Here is a 25,811-nt window from a genome sequence, read left to right as displayed (position 1 = left end):
TTTAAATGTTGTGTTTCATGTGAGGTGCTGTAACTCACCTTGGGAGGGTATATGCACCCTAAAGAGGTGGGTTTAGAAAGCAATTTAAAAAATAATCGACATAGCCATGCCCTTAGAGAATCCAGTATAGGAATAATCCGCCTCCATTCAGAACAGTCGCTAGGACTAGGATTCAAACTTTCTCTGCCCCGCCTAACTGAAGGGCAATGATCGCCTTCTCCCGCTAGGCGTCCCAGACTCGTCGCCGAGAAAGATCAGAGTTTATTCAAACAGTTAAAAATATTCCATTAGCCGCAGGGGCCGAGAACTGGGAGGGGTCTGCGGAGTAGTAGCCGCTTGCTTTGCATTCTCGCTCGCCGCGCTGTCTGGAAACGGATTCTCGCCGAGAACAGAGAAGACCACCGTCATCGCGAGGAAAAAGGTCTGCGCCGGCTCTGGGGCCCGGGGGTTTGTTGGATCGTGCGCGCACGAGGTTGCTTGCGTGTAAGGGAAGGAAAGCAAGCAAGTGGCCAGAAAGAGGGGAGGGGAGGCGGGCGGCGGCCGAAATCCATCCACCTGGAGCGGCAACAAAGGCAACCCTCGCGCTCTGGCCTTGAAGCAATGAAAGCGCGCTTGCTTTTGCAAGGTTGTTTGGGCAGGTTTGAATCTTCCTGGAGTTGAGCGAGGAGGAGGGGAGCAAATGTGGGCGCGCGAGGCCCGCAAAGTTAGTGAAAGCGGCTTGGGTGAGAGTGCGAGGGATGGGAGACTTCTCTTCCTCTTTGCGCAGGTCTTGGGAAGCCAAGATGCCTTTTGCTTCTAGGAGGAGGAGGAGGGTGGGCGGTGCAGGAGCGCGAAAGGGGCCCCTCGGTTGGGGTCAGGCTTGGAAAGGGCGGCGTGGGGAGAAGAAGGTACGAGGCCCACGAAGGTGAATGTTGTTTTGATCTCCGAGGGAGTGAGCTCGAACTTGGTGTGTGAGGGGGAGAGAGCAGAGGGTAGAGTTCCTTTTGCTTTGAAACGCATGGGTGGCTCAAATTCCTCTCTCAAGACCGCATTTTTTCCGTTTATTTCATAACATTTTTTCTTAACCACCCCTTCATCATGCGAATCCAAGGGTGTGGAGTGCAGAAAGTGTGACAACCATTTATAAATGCAGTGAAACAAAAACAGAACGAGCCGCAAGATTAAAAGGGCAAGCTGGAAATGCTAACTAAGGAACCCAAACATTTCTGACTAAAAATTCTGACTAGTATCTTGATGTTTCTTTAGCATGAAACCTAAAGGATACAGTTGGCTTATATACACTTAAATGTTTTCTTTCTGTTTAAAATCAAAAAAAGCTTTCTGCCTACATCCTGGCCATCACAGCAGTTAAGGGAAAACATTTGAAAAGAATGAACTTTTGTACAGCAGGATTCTGCAACACAATCTGTTTCAATCTGCCTAATCTGGACCCTTCCTCTTTCTGGATAGCTGTGATAATAGTGAAGAAAATGTGGGAAACAGTCTAAAAGCATATGGCTTCTGAGGGAAGTTTTTGCTATCTGGACTTTAGGCTTAACTGTGTAGGCACACCTTCAAAGAGTTCATTTCCTGAGCTGTGGGGTTTTTGGTTCATCCAGTGCCTGGATTAAGGGCTCAACCATTGGGAATCCAAGCCTTACTTAGGTCAACAAGGTTGGGGCAAACAGTCAGCTGGAAATGATTTTGCTTGGGTGGAATAACATTGAGTACAGATGAGAGATTTCAGAGACTTCACCCATCATTGCCCACCATATATATGCACATTTGGCAAGAGCTTCAAGACTGAAAAACCAGTTGGAGTAGAGTACATAGCAGGGCAGAAAATAAATGAATATGTATTCCAGAGAGATGGCTCTCTATGCTACTTTTAAATCTGTTTAATGCATCATTTCATTTGCTGTCTAACTTTTTTCAAAAAAATTAAAATGTACATGAAATGTCAGATTTTAAAAAATCTAATACATTTTACTATTCAGTGTGATTTACTGGATTACAGTAGGGATTGCATAAGGCCCTTTATCTTGAAGTGATTCTTGGGGACGAAAGTTTTGTTTCAGAACCCATCACCAGCAATTTAAGTTCAGTATTGAACATGCAAGAAAACTTTGCAGGGGCTCCATGCGATCTGCCTCTGTTTTAACTCTGCACCTGTCTGACTACTCTTGACTTCTGAAGGCAGTTATGCAAATGATGAGGAAGCATGAGTGAGCCATATTACCACCATAACGTGGGGAGAAGATACTTGCATTTCTTCCTCTGTGGTGAGACAAATGCAGAAATAGTTCATATGCATCTTTTCTGAGGTGTGATGCAGGTTGCCCCTACACATGTAGCAGCGAAGCAGGCCATGATAAAGCACTTGTTCACATCCTCCCATGATTTTTCTGGGAACTATATTTCACTACATTTTCTTAAGAACTGTAAATGTGAATGGTATAGAACAAAGTTGGGGAATCTGCAACCCTTCAGATGTTGGGCTCCCAACTTCCATCAGCCCCAACTGATGCCTGAGAATGATGGACATTGTAATCCAACAGTGTCTGGCGAGTGACCTCCCCTGATACAGGCCTTTGAGAACCCCCTTTGGGCTGCAGAAGCCGCTAATGCTGTTTCCTTTTATTTTTGCAGACACACCCTTCCTCCTCAGTAATGGGAAGACATTATAGTAAAAGGAGCTTTTTCTTGAAGTGCTGCATTACACCACAGTGCCAGGCTAGCTAGGGCATCTAAGAAGCTGCACCTCTTAATTATCTAATGGATTGTACAATCTTGCACGGTCTGGGGTGGGGCAGGGCATATGCTTCTTGCGATTGTATTATTTGTTTCGTTCCTCAGTTGACTGAGGAGGGTATGTGTTTATCTGCGTGTTTGTATGTGTGTGCAGGCCATGATGGAGGAAAGGAGAGGGTTGTGGCCTAGCAGGGAAAGGGGCAAATGGTGTGGCTCAGGCAACTGTGAGGGGAAAATGAAAAAAGAAGAGAGGACTGCAAAGGGCAGTTGGACCTGTAGGCAGTTCTGGGCAACTGTATCTAGGATCTTAGAACAAACAAAGGCAAAAAGCTGCAGGCTGCAGTGGAATTTCCTGGCATTGACTGTCAAGGGCTGGAACTGAGCCTTAAAGGAGCAAAGTCCATTTTTTAAACAATGCAGGCCATAAGAAAGTCAAGTTTACCTGAGTTTGGAGTGAAATACTGTAATGAATCAGATTCTGGGTCTTGCATTGCAGCAAGGGTTCTAAGGTGAGAGATGTCTGGAGAGCATGTTAATTTCCGGACCAAAACATACATCTCTTTGTGAAAGAGGTTGTGAAAGAATAACACTGTTTTATTTATTTTTAAAGGTTAGACACATCATCTTGCTTTGGGTGGCACAGGCTTCCTCTGTGAGTTTAGGAGAGCTAGTCTATGTGTAGCCTTGGTGCCATGCAGAGTTAGCTGTGGCCTGAACCTATCACGTTTACTGGGTTGAAGCAAGCCTAACTGATTAGTTATTAAGCTACAATCTTTTTCTACAAAGTAGGCCCCAACTTATTTCAGAGGAACCTGCTCTTGTGTAAATATACATAGGATTGCAGCTGGTCTAGACCTAACTTGGACCATTCCCCAGGTTGAAATGTGGATACATGGAGAGCACATTTTCCTAGACTGGGAATGTGTGCACCTTGCTGACCTGGAGGCTTTGTCCCAAGTGTTAGTGGGTGGGCCAACTAAAGGAGTTCATCTCTCATTCTCAGGTCCTCATCTTTTTAGGTTCACTTCTGTAGTCTTCCCATTTTATGCCATTCTCAGTTCCTTACCTCTGTGGATTCAGCCTCTTGTGGCAATGGAAGAAAGTGTGGAGATTCCAAATACAGTGGTACCTTGGGTTAAGTACTTAATTCGTTCCGGAGGTCCATTCTTAACCTGAAACTGTTCTTAACCTGAAGCACCACTTTAGCTAATGGGGTCTCCTGCTGCCGCTGTGCCGCTGCACGATTTCTGTTCTCATCCTGAAGCAAAGTTCTTAACCCGAGGTAATATTTCTGGGTTAGCGGAGTCTGTAACCTGAAGCGTATGTAACCCGAGGTACCACTGTACTAAAAGGCATATATCTCAAATGTGCAAATTAGCTTAAACATACTTTTACTATTTGCTTGTACCCTCCCCTTTATGCCTTTGTTAGTGGCAATTGATAGGCTGAAAGAATATAAAGGGCATACTCTCTTCCCATTTATATATTAAAAATGTCTGGTTGGCTGCAGGTGATTCTGAGTCACTATAGTTGAATGGCGATTTATAGGCTGGACACACATTGTGACCAAGCTTCTTTAAGCATTTACTTTAGACTGGCTTAGGTGGGAGGGTCTGACTGAAGGCAGGGGTAGCAGGCAGCAAGAAGCTCAAGACTAGAAAGCAAGTATTTACCACAGTGGGGCCCTGAACTTTGCTTGGATTTCAGGATACGCCGCCAGTCATCAAAATTCAAAACCTGCCGTGATGTTGTCAGCCTTTCATTTGCTCACATTAAACTTAGTTAAAAATTAATGGGGTCGTGGGAAATCAATGTAAGTAGGCATGGACTATGTCAGTGGGTTTAAAAGCAAACAAACTTGGAATAAATTCAATAGGTTTTCACAAGAAAAAGACTGCCTGCCATGTTAAAATTCTAGCTGCCTTCACTTTGAATATGTAATTGCTTTTGGCAAAGAAAACATGTGTTTAAAAGAAACATAGCTGATTTTCCATCCCCTGCTCTGAAGGTTGTATAACAGAACGAGATTCTTGATGGAGTAAACACACACCTCGTGCCAGCATTTCTAGCATGCCATTTGCCAAGTTGCATCCTTGGGGTGCTCATAGTGTTAGCAATGGGGAATCACAGGAGCAGGCCCTCACACTTGTCTCTGCAGCAGTGCAAGGCTCATTTTTTATTTATCCATTTAGACATGAAAATGTCCAAGAACCCAAACTGATTTTTCTTTAAATGACACACACGTGTGTGTGTGTGTGTGTGTGTGTGTGTGTAAGGGAAGTTGGGTTCCCTCTGGAATTTGCTATCCCATGCAATCTGTTCCACAACACTTCGCAGCTTAAACCAGCCTTGTTCCATGAAATGTGCTTCCCCCCTCTGCCCATCCTCTCAAAAACCATGTCCTCTGACCCAGGAACATTATTTCCTTTTGTTCCTAAAGGAAACATGCTGCCCTAGGACTGCTGAGTACAGCTCCCACAGAGAGTGCTGGAAGTTGCCCTAAAATAGCATATGGGCCTCCTGCAATGAAAACAAAGCCAGTATTAATTCCAGTTTGAGAGGAGCCACTCCTGCGGGGCAGGCTGGACTTTGCTACTGGCCACACAGATGGCTAAAGAGAAGCCAGTGTAGCAGAGACAGTTCAACATTGCATGCTGGGAAAAAGGCCCACAGTTCCCAGTGGTAATATGAACCTTAAATCTATGGCCTACTGCTAGACCCCAAGCCCATCCCCTCAGTCAACATGTGGCAAAGCGTCTCTTGGCTACTTGTTCCTGCTTCTTTTGCACCAAAACCCACCACTTACCTTCCCTCCCACCTGCCAGGGCTAGAAAAACATCTTTTAAAATATAATCTTGAACTCTGATAGAGTGGTACCTTGTTACTCAAACGGCTTGGCTCCCAAACAAATCGGCTCCCGAACCCCGCAAACCCAGAAGTAAGTGTTCTGGTTTGCGAGCATTTTTCGGAAGCCAAATGTCTGACGCGGCTTTTGCTTGAGTGCAGGAAGCTCCTGCAGCCAATCGGAAGCTGCGCCTTGGTTGGCACACGGTTTCAGGAGTTGAACGGACTCCTGGAATGGATTAAGTTCAAGAACCGAGGTACCACTGTAATGTATTTTTCTTGCTGGATGGAGGACAGAGGAGGTTGTGTGTGTGTGTAGAAATTGGCCTACTGTGCAAAGATAAAATTTACACTAAGTGCTCTGCCTGCTTTTGCCTCCGTTCTCACTGCCTGCCACTGGCATTATTATTATTATTATTATTATTATTATTATTATTACTCGGAAGGTTCTCCAGAATGGAATGCAGGCCTTGGACTGAGAAAAGTTCCCCACCCCTGTGTTAAGCCAAACTTTGGCTTAGCTCAGCGTGGTGTGGGAGTAAACAGGACCAGGGTGGAGCAAAGCACTGTCCGGTTCAAAGACATTGCAAGGAAAATCCATATTCTTACAAGTTCTGTTCATCCAGGAATAAACTGGGTAGGGAAGGTAGAAATCATTCCCCACATATTTCCCCACCTGCAGTGGTGGCTGTTAAGAGTCCCTGCATTTAAACCTACATGCCAAGCAGGAAACTTTACCCTGGGATGCAGCAGCATTGTGTTGCCTCAATATTTTGTTTTGTTTTTTCAAAAAACAGGAAAGGAATTGATTCTTGTTTCCACTTAGTAACAGAAACCAGGGTAAATTATTCTGCCTGTGACCAATAACTATAGCATTACCTTTTGACACTATAAAGACATATAGGAAAGGGGTTGTTGTTTATAATAAGCAGTCAATTTACCTTTTTCAGCCTGTTTCTTTGATTCTGAGGGATAGTCAACATAAGTGTATATGATTATATATCACCTTGCAGAACCCAAGCATATTGATGGTTAGAGGTGCTGGGTGTCAGATATCAGTCTTATGCATTATGCCCTCTGGTGATTTCTGGAAGAAAATGGAAGATAGTGTTCATCATGTTTGGTTGTCTATTGAAACATTTTATGATTTTATAATTTAAATGAGTCTGCTTTGGTAAAACTTAAGACATTTATTGAAAGTATATTATTGGAAGTAAAAAAAGAATTACCGGTAGGTTGTATCCAATATTTGTCACACTCCATTATTGCCTTTAATTTCGGTGGGTTCTTAACCTAAACCCATTAATTTCAGTGTGCCTGCTTTGAGTATGTCTAACATTTGATGCAGCTGGTTACTGCCAAATACAGCTAGCTGTATTTGATTGTATATTCATTCATTCTCAGTGGAGAGCAAAGATCCTTATTCCTCTTATAAGACCCAGTAGCTCTCAGAGCAGTCTTATTTTCGTCTTTGTGAAATAAATTCCTGTGTTTCGGTTCAAATACAGTTCACCTGTCCCATTTCAGAGGCATGGGGGTAGCTGGGAAGTGGATGAAGAGAAAGATGACCATGTTCTTTCTCAGTCTCGAAAGCATTTTTTAAGGTGGCAGATAGTGCAGAGGCTTGAGAGAGGGATAGTTGTGTCACTTATTCCCCATTTGTGTTGCAGAAGACCGTGTCCAGTGGGCACCTATGACTTGTGCAATTGCATTCAGTATGATGATAGACATGGTCTGTCCACAAAGTGTGGCATTTTAAACATATAAGGTATTCTGTTTCAAATTACTGGGAAAATGAGGGCAGGATCCTGCACAAGTAAAAAAGAAACAGCTGTATGCTTCTTTTGTGGAGAAATGTGATGATATGGAAAAGCTCTAGCTGCCTGCAGTAGTTCCTGCTATGAAACCTCTGTGCATCCAATGTATAGTGTCTGTTCAGTCACTGCACTGCTTTTGTGTTCAATAGATAGATGTCAGCTGAAAACAAAGGGAACAACGCAAGTGCTTCTTTTATGTGAAATTATTTAGAACCCTGCTGCTTAAAACAAGAAAGAAAAGAAAAGAAAAGAGCCATTTAGCTGCATTCACTTTGATAGGCACTGTGTATAAGCATTTTAACAGTGCGGTAAACTGTGTACTGATCCCTTTGTGGGAGTGCTTCCACTACCTTTGTGGTGGAGCAGAGGTGGCTAATTAGTCCTCCAGATATTGCTGGACTGACATTCCTATCAAACCTGACCAGCATGGCCCAGTGGTCAGAGGTGATGGGCTTTATAGTTCAGCAACATCCTGAGGGCGACGGATAAGCCAGCCATGCTGTAGTGTAGAGCAGTGTTTTTCAACCAGTGTGCCGTGGTACCCTAGGGTGCCTTGAATGATGGTCAGGGGTGCCACAGTCAACACTGGCCTCTATCCTTCTTTCTTTCCCTCCCTCTTTTGATGCCCTCTTGAGTTTCTGCCTTCTAAAGGCTTGCACAGCTGTTCGTTGTGGCAGCCCTGCTGCCACCACTGCTGCTTCATGTTCACCTTTGGCCAGTCTCTGTTGGGCCACTGAGCCTGAGGGCATCCTCTGCCCCGGTCCCTGTGGGGCAGCATCATGAGGAGGCACATCTTTTTGGAGCACGGGGGAGCAGTGGCTGCCCAAGGACACCCAAGGAGACAGGAGAAGAGGCTGAGAGAATATTCCACGAGGAAGGGTGTTCAAAAAGGGGTGAAATGCTGCTAGCTCTGCAGACAAGGGGTGACATAACAGGGCTTCTGAGCCTCACAGGGGTGCCGCAGAAAGAAAGTAGTTGGTCAAGGGAGCCGTGGACTCAGAAAGGTTGAAAACCTCTGGTGTGTAGAGGATTTGCTGTGGGAACTGGAACTGGGCTGACTGTGTCAGTTCCACATTCAGAGAAATGTGCTTTCCACAGTTTTGTTGCAGAGTTTAGGTGCTGCTGTGCCTTCCCTCCAGCATTGGCATCTGGCTTGCCAATAAACTGCCTTTTTAAACCGCCCTTGTCTTTTTGTTGATGGACTGCCCATTGATTTCCCTCTGATGTATACAGAGAGCTCTTCAAAGCAGCCGAGCAACAATTTTGCTGGGTCCTCTCAAAACTATGTGGCGCTGGGAAGGTGGGGAATATAGGGAGAGGGAAGCACTTGTGTTTTTAGCAACAAGCACTGTTAATTTTGGTTCCCCGGAGGATTAATTTCAGGATCTGGTTTAGTTGGTGGTTATGGCTGTTGTAGCAACAGAGCGGGGAGGGGAGCTTGACTGAGAACCATCCTCTCACTGGCACTGATGCATCTTTATTCAGAAGTACCGTATTTTTCGCTCTATCACACGCACCCGACCACAACACGCACGTAGTTTTTAGAGGAGGAAAATCCGTAGGCATGCCATCCGTAGGCATTTCCTCCATAACACGCACAGACATTTCCCCTTACTTTCTAGGAGGAAAAAAGTGAGTGTTATGGTGCAAAAAATACAGTAAGTTCCACTCATTTTAGTAGTGTTTACTCCAAAGTAAGTGTGCATGGAATTACAGCCGTGGTTTTGGACAATGCAGTATACTGCACCCCCCACTCTGAGCAGTCCCCTTCCCTTCCTCTGGAAAGGATAGGAATGAGGCTTTCTATTTATTAATAGTGACAAATGTGCTTGGATTTCAAAATGGAAGGCAGGGAAACTTGTGCAAATCTGTCCACGGCTTGCTGTAAGAAAGGAACAGAAATGTGGCTGAAAAAGTGGTCCCTGGCTCTGCTGCAAGTTAGTGGCACATCCTGGAATTACATTTGCATCCATTTCTGGTCCATTCAGATTATGGTAAATCACTGGTTTCACGGCTCTTGATAATGTGTATTCCTGCTCTTGGTGTGTGCTAAATGTTCCTCTTGTTAAAAAGCAAGGGCTCCCATCTCTGCCAGCGTGGATTGGTGGACCCAGGCAGCTCATTTCCAGCAGGTTCTGCTACATTTATTTAATATATTTATATCTTGACTTTCACGGGCACCAACTTGGGGCCCAGGCCTTGTGGGGCCTTGGAGATCATGCCCGAGTCCTCGCGAGACCTCCCAACGTGACTTCCGGTTTGTACCGGAAGTTGCATCAGAGCCTCCGGGCCTCCTGGGCCTCCTATAGTTGGCACCTATGTTGCCTTTACATCATTTGATGTCAAGGAGTGTCTCCACCCCCATTGTTCAACCCAGATGCTGAGGTCCAGCGCCGAGGGCCTTCTGGCGGTTCCCTCACTGCGAGAAGCGAAGTTACAGGGTACCAGGCAGAGGCCCTTCTCGGTAGTGGCGCCCACCCTGAGGAACACCCTCCCATCAGATGTCAAGGAAATAAACAACTACCTGACGATTAGAAGACATCTGAAGGCAGCCCTGTTTAGGGATGTTTTTAATGACTGATGTTGTAATGTATTTTTAATCTTCTGTTGGAAGCCGCCCAGAGTGGCTTGGGAAACAAAGCCAGATGGGTGGGGTATAAATAATAAATTATTATTATTATTAAATTATTAAGGTGGCTCGTGTAAAACTATCAAATCATGTTTAAAAGTTGACTTATTTTTTTAAAAATGCATTTAAAAAAGCCAATGGAGCCAATTACACCAAGACTACATCAGAGAAAGGGAGCAATTTAGAGGCAGCAATCTTTAGGAAAATGCCCAAGAGAAATGTTTTTAATATGCTTGCCATATAAATGAGAGTGGAGACGTGCTAACTCTGTTTCTTTGGGAAGTGAATTCCAAAGGTGGGATGTGAAAAGTAAGAAGGCCCTGTTCATGGTCACCAGCCACCTCAACCCTAAAGAGGTGGGAATATGAAAGCTATGTCCTCATAAACTCTAGCAAGAAAATCTCCATCCCTGTCAATACATTCCTAATCACATAATCAGAATCCTGTGTATTAAGCAACAATTACATGTCTCCCTGTTTTGGTTATGAGTCACTATCTTATTTCTAGAACTCTTGCCTCTTTACTCGTCCACCATCAGTTTTCTTATGCCCAAGATTTCTCTTCATCAGTGTGCATTTTTCTGAGGTGTCCGTTTATCAGTGAATCTCCTCCCTTTATCATCTGTTTCCTTCCATTTGTCAGTATCTTCAAGAAGTATTTATAGACTAATCTTTTGCTCAGGCCTAAGTTGTGTGACTCACTTCCTCGGTTTTCCTCTTAACCAGCCAATTCTGTGACAAAATAAAGGGCACTAATGATTATGCACTTAAAACAGACAGGAGGGATTTGTGGACAACTTCTGCTCTCAAGCTGACTATTTTAGAAGAGGCATCACACAAGGAGAGCAGAAGTTGTCCACAAGTCACTCCTGTCTGTATAAGTGCATAATCATTAGTGCCCTTTATTTTGTCACAGTATTTACTTTGCTTCTAGGGAAATGTTGAAGCCTTCATTCCCTGGGGGCAAGGGGGGCAGGGCTGGAGTCAGGGTGGGCGGGGCTGAAGCTCAAAGTGGGCAGGGCCAGAGCAAAAGGCCCCCCCCTCTTCTTTCTCCCCCTCCTCTTCCTCTCACTTCTCTTTCCCTCACTACAGAAAATCTCCCCACTCCATCCCAAGGCAATTAGGCTTGAGGGAAGGGGAGAAATTGCCAATTCATGCAAATTTATATCCTGACTTTCACAGTCATTTTGCATCAGAATGCACAGCAGGTTATTTCAGCTTGTTTTTAACTCTCTTCCTAAAATCGGTGGTCTGATATTGTCTTTCCTCCCTACCCAGCAGCAACACACAGTAGTCCTGCAGTAGGGCTTCAGGTGCAAGAAATTAGCTTTCCTTGTGAAAGTGACTGGAGTGAGGCTGGGTTTAGCAAAGTTAGTCCAAATCGAAAAGGGTTGTGTTCCTGAGCCTCATTCTTGACACTTCACTGAAAGACGCTAGTCCTTTTTTATTGTTCTTCTCATCTCAATAACTGTTGAAGTGGCTTCTGTAAATCAATGGTGCAAAGTACTTTTAGAATGAAAGGAGCTTTATTTAAGATGATGATGTTCTATGCAGTGGTGTTTCCATCAATCACCCCCTCAGAGAGCTGTCTTGGAGGCTGACTTCCCAATATAAGCACAACGGAGCCAACTGTCTCTCTTGAGGATTCTATAGCACTCTCTGTAAGATGATATTATTGAATACACAGAGGATCTTCTCTCTCTCTCCCTCTCTCTCTCTCTACACACACACACACACACACACACAGGCTTTGTCATTAGATAAACAGTTCCCTAAAATATGCTTGGTTGAGGCCAGAGGTAATTCTCCTTAAACTCTGCAGATTGTGAAATAAAATCCTTTTTACTGACCAAATGCATTTTTCCTTAGCTGTGGGTTTAAAATAGAGATCAGCAACTGGAAGACCCAGGGCCACATCTGAGGCCTCCAGTGATAACACAGAGACCAGAGCCATAGCTCGGTGGTAGAGCATACAGAAGGAGCCCTCCATTAAATCCTGGAGAGCTGATGCCAGTTGCCAGTGCTGAGCCAAATGAGCCAATGGTCACTTCCTATATTTCTAGAAGACAATTGGTGGCAACCACAGCACTCCCAAGGAACAGGATGATTCCCTGGCAATTTCTTTCAACCAAAGCCCTGTAATTTTACTCCAACTACAGACACACTATACGTTTAAAGCACATTTGAAGCACATTTTCTGCCTCAAAGAATTCTGGGCACTGTAGTTTGTTAATGGGAATGGTAACTCCATGAGATGTAAACTTTACAGCCCAGAATTCTTTGAGGGGGGAAATGCATTTTAAAGGTATAGTGTGTACACATGAATGGCTCCTATTGCAACATAGGGATAACAAATGTGAAAAGTTCCTCCTCGCTCAGTGTGTATTTCTCCCAAGCTGCTATAAGATTGGTCGGGCTTGTGTGTGTGTTTGCTTTCCAAACTGTTTAATATTCAGTTAAGCTGTCTAGGAACCATGCATTTTAGGCATTGGAAGCCATATAAAAATCAGGTGGCTTGAGTCTGAGGTTCCTTTCTTTCCCACAAGTGTCTTGATAATAGAGGAATTTATTTAGATGGGTTCAGGTTTGTGCCTGTCAATGGCAGAAGTCTTTCCCCAAATATTTGGTCTTAAATCTGCAGAGAACATGTTTGCTCTTCATAGAGCAAGTCATGCAGACCTTGTTCAGGCAAACTTCCTAATGTCATCAGATGCAGTTTGGCAGAGTTTAAAAAAACCAACCAAAAAGTCTAATGGTATCTTAAAGATGAACAGATTAATTGTGGGATAAAGATTATAATAACCAGGAGTCTTTGGCAACTGTTTGCTTTCTATGGATCTCTCAAGAAATCTCTGTAGAAAACAGGGACAGTAAAGTCTAAGTGAGAGAAATGTGGGCAAATCTTACTTTCTTTGGGTGGGAGGGAAATCATGGTCTTCTGATTGAGGGCAGATTTCCATGACCTTTTCCTCCACCTCCCTGTTGGCTCATTCAAATAGTTTACAAAGCCGTCATGGGTTAAAAGGCAAGCTCTGATAATGTTTTCATGAGTTAGTCTTGTACTGTATTTGAGAGCAAGGAAGAGTGGTTTGTGGCTTTTGTTTGTTGGTAAGTGTGCAGGCTTATTTTTAAACATCCCTGCATATTAGTCCATGAGTAGAGCTGCTATCAGCTTTGTTTTTAACTCTGTGGAGATACTTAAGGGTTTTAGAACCACATGTCTATTGTCTTTGCAAACAGTTATTTTTGTCTGTTGTTATCTGATGTAGACACTTTCTTAGTCATACAGAATTTGCAGAGTGCTCATCATAAATATATGACCTTATGCATGCTTCAAGACTTGACTAACAGTTACCTAACATTTTTATTAAGGATTTTTAAATGTTACTATTCAAAAGAAGTCCAGGGACCAGGGGTAAACACATTTTTTAGAATTGTTATTTATTATTGTGGCTTGTTACTATGTTTTTTTGAGATCATGGGTGCTGTACAGAGAATGATTAAATTGGTTAGTTTGTTGTTTTAACCAATTTTGTTGGGGTTTGATGTTCTTGAAATTGCTGTTTTAAAGGGTTATATTATGCTTGAGCTGCCTATAAGGTAAGCTAAGAATATGATGAATAGATGAAGAAATATTTTCTTTAACATTCTGTTGACTTACTTGTCCTGCTATCTTTTTTAAAAACACCCTCCAATAAAGTTATACACTGGAATGCATTAGGCATATCTTGCAATAAATATTTCTACTTAGGGTTGCCATATGTCTGGAATTTCCTGGACATACCTGGAATACTGCAGTTGGAAGCAGTGTCTGGGTAGAAATTGGCAAAATGTCTGGGAAAATCTGGATGTATGGCAACCCTAAGTAGAAATATTTATTGCACGATATGCCTAATGCAATCCAAAATAGCTCAACAACTTTTATGTCTAATTTTTTTGAAATATGGCAACCTTATTTCTCCTTCAACCATAGTTTTAAGCCTTTGGTCAGGTTCACACACAACGTGAAACCTTTTTGGGCACAGAAACACATTTGAAATTGAAGAAATTGCTGTTGGCATCACAAAATACCCATTTCACAGAGGAAAAAATGGTGATGCTTTCCCTCAAAAAGAAAACCAGACAAAACATTGACACCCTTGCCAAAAACAAATATAACACAGACTGAATGTGCAGGCAGCCTCTGCCCCCCCCCCCCGAAAAAGAGCTTTCACTTTTTGGGTTGGTAATGCTCAGTTTGTGCTATATTTGTTGACTTATGTTTCCGTTGAAATGTAAGGATTGCTTGGCCTTTGTTTCCTAAGGTCCTGTTTAGTGTTTAGATCTAAACGCAGGATAGGTTAAAGCAGAAATAGCTTCGGGACCTACTTTCTTTGTTCCTGTACAGGTTGAGACAAGTGTATCTGGCAACATGTGTGTGACTCAATAGATGTGTATAGTCTGTAATTATATGATTGTGTGAGCAAATGGCTTTGCAGAGCATATGCATGCTTGACATTACTTGGGGAGGAGCCCCCAAAGTGGGTGTAATGTATGTGACTGGAGAGTTAGAGCAGTTGAGAGAGGGCTGGGCCCTACCCTTGTAACAGGCTTTGTTTATGTGGCTTGGAAGAATCACTTCTTCTTCCAGTCACTTCTTCCAATCCACTTCTTCTTCTATCTCACTTGTCCATGCCTAATGTTCATTGTGAGTTTTAAAAGATGCTTAAAAATACATGTGTATGCAAATTTGCTGTATAAATGAGTGGACAAAAGGTAGATTGGAATCCAGCGGTAGATCTTGTGGGATAACCAGCCTCTTAGAACCAACATGCTCCAGTCTAATTAGCACATGAAGGGGTTAATACCATAGAGTGAGCTGTCCTGCCAGGCTTAGCTAGGTCAATTTTCTCCCCCCCCCCTTCCCCTTCGGTCTACCTGAGAAGCTCAGCATGGAGCGTGATACGAGCTGTTTGCTCCAAGCCATTCTTCTATTCCTATCCCAATAATTTATACTTTCACCACTATAACCAAGCTAAGTTTTACTGCCTGTGTTTTCTGGCTGATATATGGAAAAGCACATGAACCTGACCTTTGAAGAGTTTGTAAATCCTACTTTAACTTACCAAACGTGATCTTTTTCTATGCCAGGGGAAGAGGGGAGCTTTGGGAGGAACTTAGAAGGGCATCTCACTCCCTTTCTGATTCCTTTTCCTTGCTTAGCTGGTGAATGAGGACCCCAAATGACTTACATGCCTGCTTTCATTAGCAGGAAAGCTGATGGTGAGCATGAGGAACTGCGATAATTCCCTTCTCTGTGTATGCATTTGTAAGTAACAAGATGACATTGCCTGCAGGATCTTTCTAGTCTTGCTAATAAAGAACATCTTGAGATGTGTATAAACAGCTCCAGAGAATTCTGCATGTTACACTTTGCATGGTCTTGTGCAGCCAATAACTCATGGTGAATGAGAACAGAATGTCTTAGAATGAAACACAGGCTGTTTAGAAAGAGGGGTGGAACCGAAGAGCACCCCAAATCTAAACACTGCCGTGGAGTTTCATTGGCCTCTGCTTGTCTGGGCACACTAGTGAGGTTTTGTAGCGGTAGGTTGATGTGTGGGCATCTATGTCTTGGCATGCGGTTGGGTTTGCTGGCCTTTGTGATCTCTCAACTCTGTGATTCCTTTTTCCTGCAAGTCTAAAGTTGCAGGCACAGAATGATTATTTATTAAAATATTTATATAGTGCTGTATCAGAAAAATGTTTGCAACAATATAAAAACATAAAACCAAACAATAAAATCATATCAAGCTAATAACAAGTTAAAAGCAAAAAGAAATGGTGCCAGTCCTCATCCCATTTTTTTCTTCAGCTTTACACTTCATGTTTGAAGTCAGGTTTGTGTGCACAGTGAAGCAATGCTATGTGAATTAAGGCGTGGCAGGGATGGGGCGGGGCTAGGCTTGATTGAAAGGGGAAATAATGCCTTGGGTGGCTTTAAACTTGCAATCTCATGTGCTCAGACTGAGGCAATGTGCATAAAGCTAAAGGGATCTTTGCCTCCTTTCTTCTGATAAGTGGGGACTTGCAGTAGTTTCCTGAACTTTGCCCTTGATTGGATCAACACTATGAGTGCAGTGAAGGATTTTGTGTGCTCTGCAAATGTAGGCTAGTACATTTCTATTGAGTGCAAATAAGAGCACACCCTCAAAACCCCACCTTTCCAACTCCCCTTGTTTTAAAGAGAAATTTCTAGCCCCCACCATTGTGAAAATGTATAGGCAGACATGTTGAATCAAAGAAGTTTGAGGGGTGGGACTGAGCAAGTTTTCCAATTAGTGGGGTGAGGGTTTTGTTTTGTTTTGTTTTGCAAAAGCAGAATAAGCAATATGATCACTTGCTGGATTTGCCTAATTCACATAGGTTGCAGAACCCAGATTTCCTTGGAATGGAATGCAGCATACTGGAAGACAGAATTATGGGGCGGGAATTTTAGTGCAGCATATATTCAGCTTTGGCGCTAGATAGTCTGTTCCTGTGAGTTGTGTTGACTTCGCATTTCCAGAGCACTGTAGAAAAGACTGATTCGTTCTTCTTGATGGAAATGAAAAGAATATGCTAGCAGTTAAGTGGGATGGTCTGTATAGATTGTTTAATTTCCAGTAGTACTTTCCTTGGGTTGCTGATTTAAATGCAAGAACAGTCTCGTTGTTCAGTGGGATGCTATTCCTGGCCAGGGCCAGTGGAGACAGCAATGATTGTTCTATGACTCACTGGCCATCCATCCTCCATAAATCAGCATGCTTCATAAACCTCCTGCTGTTCTCTGACTACAGCACTAAAATTGATGGGAGAGCCCTCTTTTAGCACTTCTTCACAATCTTGCTTGCTTTACTAGCAGTGCTATGCAACTCGTGGAAGATGGGGATGGGACTAACAAGATCCCATGTAGCTTTAAGAGCTTCGTGGAAGAACATGTGATAATGCACATTGGCCAATAGACCAGTTCAATGAGCATTAATCAGAACCCAGAAACTTCAAATTCTGTTTATTATGTACACACAGAAGTCTAGTCAAGCTACCCATATATTTTAAGCATGTTGGATCAGAGTCATGCATAGCTGAATGCTGTCCCTCACTGGGAGAGAAAATATGAGAACATGGTTAATGTGCAGTTGAGTGCAGCTTTAAAATGGAAATATAATACTTTGAAGCAGCTGGTAGGCATTTACTTTTGGGTGTCCTGTTCCATAGTTAACATGACGCTTCCAACTTCTTCCAGCTGTAACATGTCCATACAAGGGTTGAAAGAACTGATTCATGCACTATGATGGTACATCTCATCATAGATGTGGCCTCTGCTGCACTGATCTGGAATCAGCCCAGCAAATTGCAATCCTTACCAGCATTCTACAGGGGAGAGGAGAGGTAGGCTCTCATTCAGAAAAAGGGCAACCAAAAGGATCCAAGGAGATGAAACAACTGCCCTGTGCGGAAAGGTTGCGGCGCCTGGAACTTTTTGCTTAATAGAAAACTTCTATCAGGGCTGAACCCGCAGCCATTTCTCCTGCTAACCACAAGAAGAGCCACAGGCCTATCTAGCCTAACATTCTGTTTCTCAACAGTAGCCAACTAGATGCCAATTGGAAGTGTAGAAACAGGACACTCACCACCATAGCAGTTTCCCTCTTGTGTTCCCAGAAGCTGGTTTTCAGAGATTTACTGTCTCTGGTACTGGATGTAATATACAGGCATCACTACTTGCAGCCATTGATAGTCTTATCCTCAGTGAATTTATCTAATCCCCTTCAAAGGCCATCCAAGTTGGTGACCATCAAATGTGTGTTGATCTGTGCTAAATCCATCACCATTCAGCTTCACTGAATGACCCTGGGTTTCTAGCATTATGAGCGGAAATTTAGCATCCTTCTGGGACTGGGACGTGCATTTATCCAAACTGTATGAAGGTAATGGAAGTCATCCTTGCACTGCGTATGTACCTTCAGGGAGTAGGGGGCAATTTGATCATAATTGTATCCATGAAGAGTTGGGTTTGTGACAGGTTTGTAGACCGGATGGCAACTTGCCTGCTGAGATGAAGGTTATAGATGCCACCCATAGTTTAGATAGCCTGTTAGATTGTGCAGAGGAGAAAGTCAGTGTTTGTGTGAGCAGGTATGCACCAGTGAGAAGGAGAACTGTAATTGTGCAGAACTGGAAGGTAACATTGAAAACCACAACCTCTGAGTTGTTAGCTTTCTCTGAAATGCCACCCTGTTCCATGTGCAGGGTGAGTTGGTTAAGTGAAACTGAGCTGTCTCTATGTGTAGATGAGATGGTTACACAGGGAGAAAGATTAAGGTGTTTGGGGCATTGGGGAATGTTTTGGGATAAGCTGGGCCTGTACCACTGATCCTCTGCTTGAACCAGAATGGAACCAGATGCCTGGTGCTTAACATCAGAAAGGTTGCAGAGCATTTCTTTAACAAACCCTTGGGGGGAAGCCCACGGAAATGGGAAGGTGTCCATTTCAGGATGAATCATCCCTACAGGGTGAGGATGAACATGTTTCTGATCATCCAAACAGAGGTGGGGTAGAGCTGGACCATGAGCAAGCAGCAGAACATGAAAGCCAGTCAAAGTGCCAGACAGGGAAAACTGTAGTTTCTAGGATCCTGGTTTTTTTTTTTGGGGGGGGGATCATGACAGCAAAGCCAGTTTATTTTTGTAGCACGTATGTCTGTTTCAATTGTTGATATAATCTGTTCTATCTATAGATAAACAAAAGGATTTTGTTTTTTGTCCTGGGGACAGTAAATCTCTCATCTTATACAAGCAGTATATCCCGAGCGGGTGGGGGGGAGCAGTGGATGAGAGTGGGATCTTTGAGGACAAATGGATGCCTCTGAAGCTCCTTTTTATGTTTTGGCAGAGCTGTGCGGTAATTTCTCCTGAAGACTGGGCTGTCAGGAAGCCAAGGAAGGAGCCTTGTTGTTCTCTTCCTTTTACTATCTTGGATGTATGCTGTCATCTCTCAGCCTCTCCCCTTCGCTTGTGAACCCTGCTTGCTGCCAGCTATGCTGTCACATATCCTAAGAGAAAAAGAATAAAACTTTCCTTGCATAATTGGGTAAAAGGGACAGACTGAGATGGCTCAGACATGGAAACATTCCCATTCTGGGAATCTCCTCCTGCCCCCAGTATCATGTACCAATTCCTGAGGAGGTCACATAGCTTCCGAATCATGTGAGGGAGGGAAAAAGGGAAAATTTCTCTGCACCAAATACTTAACTGCACATGAAATCCAGGAGTGGACTGCTGTTTCTAGCTCTGCACCATTAGGGGAACCTGAGCAAGATGATTTCTCATATGCCTGTGCTCTGGGTTTTTGTGGTTTTCCAGCACAATCCCAGGTGCTAGTGAAAGCTTATAACAGGGATGGGTGGGTGGGTGCTGTGGCTCTCTGGATGTCTCTGGACTCCCATCAGCCCTGGCCAGCATGGCCAGTTGTCAGGGTTGAGGGGAGTTGTAGTCCAACAACATCAGGAAGACAAGAGGTTTCCCCATTTCTGGCTTATGAAATTTTGGATAGCCTGAACCCAGTCTACCTTAAAGAAGCCTTTTGGCCATATGACCACATAGTATCAGCAGGGGGCCATAGATTGGTGGAGATGTGCCCTGGCACATAGTGATCTTAACACCAGGAGTAATAGTAGGGAAAGGGCTGTAGCTGAGTGGTAAAGCATCTGTTTTGCATGCAGAAGGTTCCTCCAGGGTCATTCCCTGGAGACCCACTTCTGATCAGTGTAGACAACAGATGGACCAGTGGTTTGACTGGGTACAAAGCAGCTTCCATTGACCTGTCCTGGAACTGACAGGGTGGGCTTGCAGTATTACCAGCCATGTTTTTCCCCCTTATGTGTTTCTTAAGTTATATCTTGGCAATGCCTGTTAAGAGTGGTGGTTGAATACAGAAGAAAGCTGGTTGACAGTTGCACATTGGGTGTCAAAAGGGGAAAAGGTTTTCTAACAGAAGTCTTCCCTTTTCTTGAAGCTTTTCCACAGCCCTGCTGAATTGCGACAATGCGTGACTACTCTGAAAACAAGGAAACATGTGGGACCATCTGTCTCAAATATCTCCTCTTCATCTTCAACTTCTTTTTCTGGGTAAGGAGCCAGCTTTAGCAATTTTGCTGATTTGTGCTGTGAATTTGGGAGTATCCTGGAGCAATGGGGCGATTAGGATAGACTTTTAATGCTCTTCTGCGTGATTTAAAGAGAGCAGCCAAAATTAGCAGATAGTTGGAGCTTAGCTTCTAGCTGCTCCTTTATTTCACAAAAAGCACAGCAACATTGAGTGCTAGGTTAGAACTTCTCCCTGATAGCTTTCTGAAGATGGGGTGTTGATGGCATAGCCATAGGGGAGCATTCCACTGGGTTATCCCCAGATTCCCTTCTGAAGTGGTAAGTTCCAGGAGGGCTGGAGGCCCTCTACACATAGATAGGCCTTTCTTTATTCTACTCTTCCCATAGCTTCCATCAAAAGTGACCATTAGAAATCTTCGAAGCAGTGTGATAGGCAAGGATAAGAGTGAAAAGGTGCTTCACTTGAACTTAGATCCTCATTGAGATCAGCAGGCCAAGGGACCCTGAATCAGATCTTGGTGAACCACCACTGATGACTCATTATCTTCCTTTCTCTCTTAAGCTGGCAGGTGGAGCCGTGATGGCAGTGGGCATCTGGACCCTGGCTGAAAAGAGTGATTACATAAGCCTCCTGCAGTCCAATACGTACATGGCAACAGCCTACATCCTGGTGGTGGCAGGTGTTGTGGTCATGATCACCGGCATCTTGGGCTGCTGTGCTACATTCAGGGAGCAGCGGAGCCTCCTGAGAGTGGTGAGTGCTCTTTGAACAAGTGGGAAGAACTCAGTGTAGGCAGGGATCGACACGGAGAGCCATGGTAAACTGTAGCAGGGAAACAGGGGTTAAGACAGAAAGAGAGAAATGTTTGAGTGGGGAGACCCACCACCAATTCAGCCCTTGGGAAGCTACTGCCAGCCAGTGTCTGCAATACTGAACTAGATGGACCAGTGAACATAACCCCTGTTGGATCAGGCCAGTGGTCCATCAAGCCCAGCATCCCAGCCAGATGCTTCTGGGAAGCCCACAAGTGGGACCTAAGCTCAAGAGCGTTCTGCCCACCTGCAGTTTCCAGCAACTAGTGTTCAGAGGCATGGCTAGACTTGTGTAAGGCATCTTCCTCTGTTCCTATGAGATCCTTCATATGCTCCTCTTTCTGACATCAACAGGAATACCTGTGTCAGAGTATAATGTGAAAAGTAGGCTTGCTCCAACTAAATGTGTTGGTGGGGCTGGGAAATGGACGCGTTCTCTGCCAGTGCAGCCGTGAAAAAGGAAGGTGTGAGGCGGAGGCCTCTTTCGCAGGGACACCGTACAGTAAGGACAAAGAAAGCGCTATGATATTTCTGAAGTGGTATTTCTCATGGCTTGTGATGATACTGGAGCTGACATGGCCTGTAGACCATACCAATCCCTCTTGGCAGGCACACAATGGCCCAGTGTGCGGAAGACTTCTCCCTTTTTGTTTCTGTCTTTCCAAGCCAGCAATTACAGATGAAAAATTTGGTACAGTCCTTTTTTGTTGTTTTGCCACAGAAAACTAATGATTGTCTCTCGGGAACAAAAGAGCCTTTTGTTGCCATTCTCCCCTCCCCTGAGTGGCTGGTTGTGACAGATCTATTGTCGCCTGTCTCTTGGCCTCCGGTTTAGTTAAGCAGCATGCACAACAAACACTTTGTGGCCAGCCAGGCAGAGTTGGCTCAAAGGCTTCTGCCAATCCTGAGCTTAAGCCCATATCCCAGCCTTCGTCAGCCAGGCGCCTTCCCTCCAGCTGCGTTGGACTACAACTCCCATCAGCCCCAGCCACCACCATGGGAGTTGTAGTCCAACGCAGCTGGAGGGAAGGCACCAGATTGGCAAAGGCTGCCATACCCCAAGCATATTTTCACAAGTCTAGAGGGCCACTTTGCACCAGGTAACCCCAGTTTCTTTCAATGTCATAATCTTGATGCTCAGTACAGAATGTCATATGTAAGGATAGTCTTTGTGGATCATCATGATGAATGAAAGTTTGAGAAGTGATGTGTCGGTTGTGTTATTTTATAGCCATAATGATTGAAAGCTAGAAGATATTCCTTTATAATGATTGTATATAGATGGCCCACTGAATTAGAAAGTGTGGGGTCTCTCTCTCTCTCTCTCTCTCTCTCTCCCCCCTCCTCCCCCCCTCTAACTCAGATCATATGACTTCCATAAAACTTTATTTTGGAGGTACTCCAGTAGATGATTCACATAGGATATTTAACTGATCTTCCTTCCCAGTTGTGGAATATCATCCCCTCCCTGCCCCAAAGGCAGCTCTCTTTGACTAATAGGAACTCTGATGGATTCTGTCCTCCTGCTCCAACCTCACCTCTTAAAAAAGAAATGTGCTTCTATATATATTAGATGTCTTACAGCTATGCTGTTTTAAATCTGGACTTTTCTATCAGCCCTGATTGTTCTGCCGTTGGAGAAATATAGATATACATATAGATATATCTCCTCAGTGGTCTGGTTGTGGGAGGAGGAGTGTACTTTCAAAGGGGACAATGTGAGAACACAAGCACTGGAAATTACAACTTTCCAGCTCCTTAGTTGATTGTTTCCTCTTTCCTTAATGTACAAGCTGGACAAAGGGATGATGTCAGTAGCTCTGCCTAACTTGTCTCCAAAAAGAAAGAAAGAAAGCAGTCCCTTGGGTTAAGGTGTGTTTCTGTTCAATTTCAGTCCCCCATTTTGGTTAGCCAGAGCGCTGCTAGGTTACTCATTCTCATGGTATGAAAGGGATACCTTGTCCAAGCATGCAGTTGGTCTGAGGCTTCAGCAACACTTTGTGGGGTGAGTGAATGGCTGATGCGGTGTGCTCACAGACTGAAGACTGCCTGGCAGAGAAACCCGTCTAACTTTTACTGTTCAGTTAAATAACATTTATGCTATGACCTTCACTAGTGTGTATTTCCAGGGCAGCTAGCAAAGGAAGTAAATAAGAAAATAAAATCCCTCAGATGAAAGATTGAAAAGCAGTTATTAAGGAGCATAAAAAAACCACACACGCTGGTCTTAAAAAAAACTTTTCAAGAGCAGCATAGAACTTAATAGGCTTTCCAACGGTTGGAAACACTCTGTGAGATAGGGCACCACAACCGAGAAGATCCTTGCCTAGTCACTACCCGCCTTAACTCCAATGGCAGGGGATTTGCAGGATGGCCTTTGGGTGTCCTAAGTCAGGGTTTGCCTGCATGGTGCTGCAGAAGTCTCCCCTGGGACTTGCAGGGATCCTGCCGGCTGCTGAAATGGGCTTGTAAAAAGCAGTCTATTATAGCCAGTAGAATAGGTTGTGGTGTGTGTAGCACCCGTGTCACTAAAACTGCAATACCAAAAAACACATCAGTAATTGTGTGTGGCTAAGTACCATAATGCCGGTGGCTGATACTTGTATACAAAGAGTTTCCAAGCAAATACATTTCAGATTTCTCCCATTGTATTCATTCTAATTCTGTTGCTGACGGTACATGTACACCTCAGACTGTCATAAGCTTAGTGATGTAATGTGTCATGAGTTCTGAACGATCCAAGCCTTGCTCAAGTTCTGGGTTGGTTGTCAGCAGAATGGTCCACTTTAGGGGTCTCTGAGCAACTGGGGCAGGGAAATTCTTCTGTGTTTCACCCTGTGCCTGGTTTTATCCTTTGACGATTCAGTCCAAAGTTCCGGAAGCTGCCCCTGTGCTGCTGCAGGCATGTTGCTGACTCTTGCCCATTTGGGAGAGCCCTCCCTGCAAGAAGCCCAGCTATTCTGAAACCCTCCCTGCCCACACCAAGGAAACATTCCACTGCCCCCTAACAAGCTTGTGATGAGCTCCTAATGATGTCGCTTTGAAGGGCTTGCATTTCAAGACAAGTGGCATTGGCAGGAGAGAAGTAGGAACCACAGCTGTGAAAACCGTCCAGGGATGAACCAAGGCTCAGTCACTCGTGCTTTGCATGTAGGAATATTTGAGGCTCAATCCCTGGTATTTCCAGTTAAAAGCATTGCAGGTAGCAGGACTACGAAAGATGGCTGTGGAGATCCATTGCATATCTGAGTAGACCATGCTAGGCTGGGTGAACTTGAGTCAGCGAAACACAGCTTCATGCATTAACTACACTGGTTTTTGTTGCTGAATCTACTGAACTCAACATGTCATCTCTAGCTGTGCCACTGGATCCCAGCAAGTTACTTTCCCCATTCCGTGCTGCCCATTCTCTGGGCTTTCAAGCATTGGCACCCACCTCTGCTTGTTTTGCCAGTCTATGTTTCTTATGGGGGAAGTGGAATCGATTTGTTAGCTTTGAGCATTTCCTCAAAGATTTGCATAGGGAACCTTTCACTGGTGGTGACATTATGCTCTGGTCTATTCTAACACGTCATTTTGCTTTTTTTGCAGTATTTTATATTGCTGCTGTGCATCTTCCTGCTTGAGGTAATTGCTGGAATCCTGGCCTATATCTACTACCAGCAGGTAAGCAGCCACTAATAACTAGCAAAGAGCCCCTCAGTTTGACAGACTGTATTTTCCAGGCTTCTCACACCATTGCCTTTCACCTCTCACAAGTGTCCTGGTGTTTGTCATAAAAAAGCATGCACATGTTTGTTTGTTTGTTTGTTACACTTATATACCACCTTCTCCTTCAAGGGGGTGTACGAAGTTCTCCCCATTTTATCCTCACTACAACCCAGTGAGCTTCATGGCTGAGCGGGGATCTGAACTCTTCATCGCTATGTCACACTGGTTCTCCTTTCGCTCTGCACAGCCCCACCCGTCATTCTGCTGTGGTTTCCCTTCATACTCCCATGCCCAATCCCAGCCAGCCCTATAGTGACAGCAGTGGCAACATCACAGGTGAAAGAAGCCTGCTGCGGGCAGAGGTACTTCGGTTCCCTATGAACATGTCTGTTGCAGAGATGAGTGATGGCCCATACCAAGGCCACTGTAGCCAATAAACCGATACCCTGAACTGATGGGGTGAGGGTGGGTGTACAAGAGATATTTAAGTGTCCTAGAATAGCAGGCCCGTATTGTGTAACTGCTGAGAGTTCAATTTAAAGGTGTGTTATGAGCCCATCTCGTCCTACCTTTTTTCTCTCCCAGTACCTTCCTCTGGTGTATAAAAAAAACTTACTTTCATTTCAAATCTTATTTGCATGCATTCGTATACAACATTGGCCCAAGAAGAGCCAGTTTTGTGGTGCAGCAATGTATTTCTTTATTTGATTCCATTTATGAATCACTTCCCATAAAATATGTTGAAGCCATTTCACAGTGAAAAACGTTGTCAACAAAAATAATTCTATGTGTAAAAAAACCATTTCGTGGGTCTACTCTGAGTATGTCTCTGTATGATATCACCCAGTGATTTATATCAGTTTGATTTTTTTAAAAATTTAAAAAAACTACCACTGCCACCCGAAATGGTATTTGCCTATGAATTGTGTATGAGCTTGCCAATTTAATACTGCATGAAATAGATCAGCATTGAGTTGATCCAGAAAAAGTGTCTTGATGTGTGAAAATACCCTCTAACAAAGCATCTGGCTAGCTGCTGCACCTGTGCTTGGAATACAAATTTCCCTTTGCATCGCCTCTTTCTCTTTTCCCTTGTCACATTACTGTAGTATGAAATGGACTAACAGTCTGATTGCTTGT

General features: G+C 44.1%; 1 protein-coding gene across 2 annotated transcripts in view; it reads left to right on the top strand.

Annotated features, from left to right (window-relative positions):
• The first annotated feature begins 266 nt into the window (after nt 1-266).
• CD151 (CD151 molecule (Raph blood group)) overlaps nt 267-25,811 on the top strand; it is a 38,824-nt gene continuing 13,279 nt past the window's right edge. Inside the window, exons 1-4 of one of the 2 annotated variants that reach the window (XM_079985295.1) lie at nt 267-421; nt 20,056-20,168; nt 20,710-20,901; nt 24,552-24,626. In XM_079985295.1, coding sequence (XP_079841421.1) covers nt 20,085-20,168; nt 20,710-20,901; nt 24,552-24,626 — 351 coding nt within the window. In that variant the 5' untranslated portion in view covers nt 267-421; nt 20,056-20,084. The remainder of the gene's footprint in view (nt 422-20,055; nt 20,169-20,709; nt 20,902-24,551; nt 24,627-25,811) is intronic. The other variant, XM_079985294.1, reaches the window with a different exon arrangement.

This window comes from Podarcis cretensis (genome assembly GCF_951804945.1).
Source record: "Podarcis cretensis genome assembly, chromosome: 1".
In the NCBI taxonomy this organism is placed as follows: Eukaryota; Metazoa; Chordata; class Lepidosauria; order Squamata; family Lacertidae; genus Podarcis; species Podarcis cretensis.
This window is presented reverse-complemented; position numbering and strand designations above follow the sequence as displayed.